This window comes from Eimeria mitis, genomic scaffold (assembly GCF_000499745.2).
Source record: "Eimeria mitis Houghton genomic scaffold, Emh_scaff1002, whole genome shotgun sequence".
Taxonomy (NCBI): domain Eukaryota; phylum Apicomplexa; class Conoidasida; order Eucoccidiorida; family Eimeriidae; genus Eimeria; species Eimeria mitis.
Window position 1 is genome coordinate 10,727 of NW_013567007.1, and position 2,559 is coordinate 13,285.

The window sequence follows — 2,559 nt, forward strand, 5'->3', positions numbered from 1 at the left end:
TCTGCAGATGCACCAGTCGTACTTGTTGAATTTGTCGCTCTCGACCCTCAAGGAGGGCCGCTGGGCTGCGTGCATCTTGTACTGCGACAAGGTACTGCAGCGTGACCCGACAGCTGTGAAGGCTCTCTACAGAAAAGCTCAGGTACGGGGCAGCAGCTAAGTGTAACAGCAGCACATCTAACGCTCGTATGAGGTGGTTCGTTCCCTTCGTCCTTTTGTTTATATTTGGTGCTCCGATGTAGCTTAACTGAGATGACAAACAAACAAGAAAACAGAAATGTGTACGTGGATGAGAACGACCACGCAGTATGCGTACAGCAAGCTTCGTGTACTGTGCTTGTTGTTGCGTTTGGCCTTGCAGTCGCAACAGGAGTTGGGGGACTTTGACGGCGCATTGGCGACCTTAGATCGGTATTTGACCGTATCCCCAGGAAGCCCGCTGGCCTTGTCGCTGCAGGCGCAGCTACGGCGCCTTAAGGCAGCGCATGCAGTAAAGGAAAAGAAACTGCTTCAGGGAGTGTTCCGTATGCTGGAGCACGACCCGCGATCGGAGGCAGCAGAATCTCCTGCTGCAGAAGCAGCAGCTGCAGAAAAGAAGGGTTTAACGAATTCTGTCAAGGACTGGCTTCGTGGGTTCACTTCGAAAAAGCAGTCCACTACGGACTGGCAGCAGTACAGTCGGAATATGGTGCAAGACATTGCCGCCGTGCAAGCTGCCATGCGAGCTTCCGGTATGGATAGTAATACTTACAACAATTTTAGCGAAGAGGCCGTGGCGGAAGCTGTGACTGCGCTGTTGGAAAGCAAAGGCAAGGCCGGTAGTGCGGACGTGGCGGAGCTAAAAAAGATCACCGCCTTTTTGAACAAATATCAAGCGATGAATGCCGGGCGGGCTTCGTTCATGGATAAGCTGAGATTCCGCCTTGCTCTGATGTGGTTTGGCATTCAGCACATATGCGAATCACTCGGCTGCAGCATGTGCCGGANTTCCGCCTTGCTCTGATGTGGTTTGGCATTCAGCACATATGCGAATCACTCGGCTGCAGCATGTGCCGGAGAAGACAAACACGGCAGAAAGAACAAGCAGAACCCGAGTGGGAAGACGTGCAGTCCACATCGTCTGCAGCTTCCCGCAGACAAGCATCCGAAGGAAAAGAGAGCAGATGTGGCCTTAACAGAGCCCAACGAAGGCAATCATACCGCGCTGCCACAGCAGCTGCTGCTAGAAGACGCAGGCAACAACAGAACGATTTCAAAGAAATGACCCCCAGCAGCAAAATCGAGGACCTTGATGCATTGGGAAGCCGTCATTGTTAAGGAACTGAGTAACTGCAACTGTGACAGCAGCCAGTATTGGTAGCGCTGCACATAGTTCGCAGCGTTGGCGGCAAAGAGACGCAGATATGTAACCGCTTTTAGAACCCAAGAGCTGCAGGACAGATGCGACTCCTCGAGTAGCTGGAGTCGCATCAGTTGTTTTAGATGTAGTGCGTAGCTCGTGTTTTCCGTTTCCACGGACGCTAAAGACAACATCCTTTTACTGTTGATACCTGTGCCCGCAGCCATTGGGCTCGGAAGCCGATCTTGCATCGTAGCTCTTCGTGAAAAGCTTTTCAGCTCGATAGAACATTGTGTACACCTTGGCTGCCCTTTCTAGTTATATGCAGCGTCTAGCCAGCCAGCCACCCAGTGGCCCCTCAAACTACCGGTATCGGAAGACTCAGTGAAATGGGAACTGATGACGTCCTCGAGTATGCTGAATGTAACATGCCGCGGTTAGTGATACTAACTGTTCGCCAAGCTACGTGGCTATGTTAGTGGTTGCAGGGTGTTTGCATGAGTTGTCGGGATGTCCCCGCTCTTCTGCTACCGCCAGTCACGCTGCAAGCGCTTCAATATAATGTCGAGTGCGGAGCGTGAAATATGGGTAACGTCCAACCGGCCTGGCCCGTTGGATTTCACCCATATTGAACACCTCCTTTTTGCTCCTCTTTGGTTCTTCTTTCTCCGTCTTGTTTCTCTACCCGTAGTAGTGGAGGAGAGATTGGTGGGTGTAGATTTTAGCTGCCTATGCTCCGTAGCCCATGCATCTAAGCCAGCAAGTGTTTGTTTATCTTCTAGAAGGTCCCGCGACGGGACCTTCTCGTGCAGCTGTTCCTGAAGTTGGACTCTCTCTGCATGTGATGTGACAAACGGGCAGGAATTAAACAAAAAGGGGTACACGGGCTGAATTCATGCTTGCTAGTCCTTTCTCCCGACTAGAAAGATTCGCTGGTACTGGAACGGCAAACGCAAGTCTTGCAAACGGGGCAGTTCGACAATCCTCCCTTGAGAATAATTATTCTCTGGGGGAAGAACTGATATGCAAAAGAACAACGTGCTTCGTTATTACTACGCAGCCACCAGTCAACTCGGCGCATTCAAAGACGCTGGCCGACGTCAGCGCTGCTCAGACTCCAGTCAAGCTCCATGAAATATCGATACTTCCAAAAGTAGCAACAACCAATCAACCGATTTCCCAGAAGCGCCGTGCTCAACGGACTGCCGCCCTTCCCGGAT

General features: G+C 51.6%; 1 protein-coding gene across 1 annotated transcript in view; it reads left to right on the top strand.

Annotated features, from left to right (window-relative positions):
* The window catches only part of EMH_0027210 (CBR-FKB-6 protein, related, related), a gene marked incomplete at both ends in the record, with an annotated part of 1,338 nt that extends 335 nt beyond the window's left edge, over positions 1–1,003 (top strand). Inside the window, 3 exon segments of the mRNA XM_013493998.1 lie at positions 8–142; positions 362–984; positions 988–1,003. Of these exon segments, the coding sequence (XP_013349452.1) occupies positions 8–142; positions 362–984; positions 988–1,003 (774 nt within the window).
* Between the last annotated feature and the right edge of the window lie 1,556 nt (positions 1,004–2,559).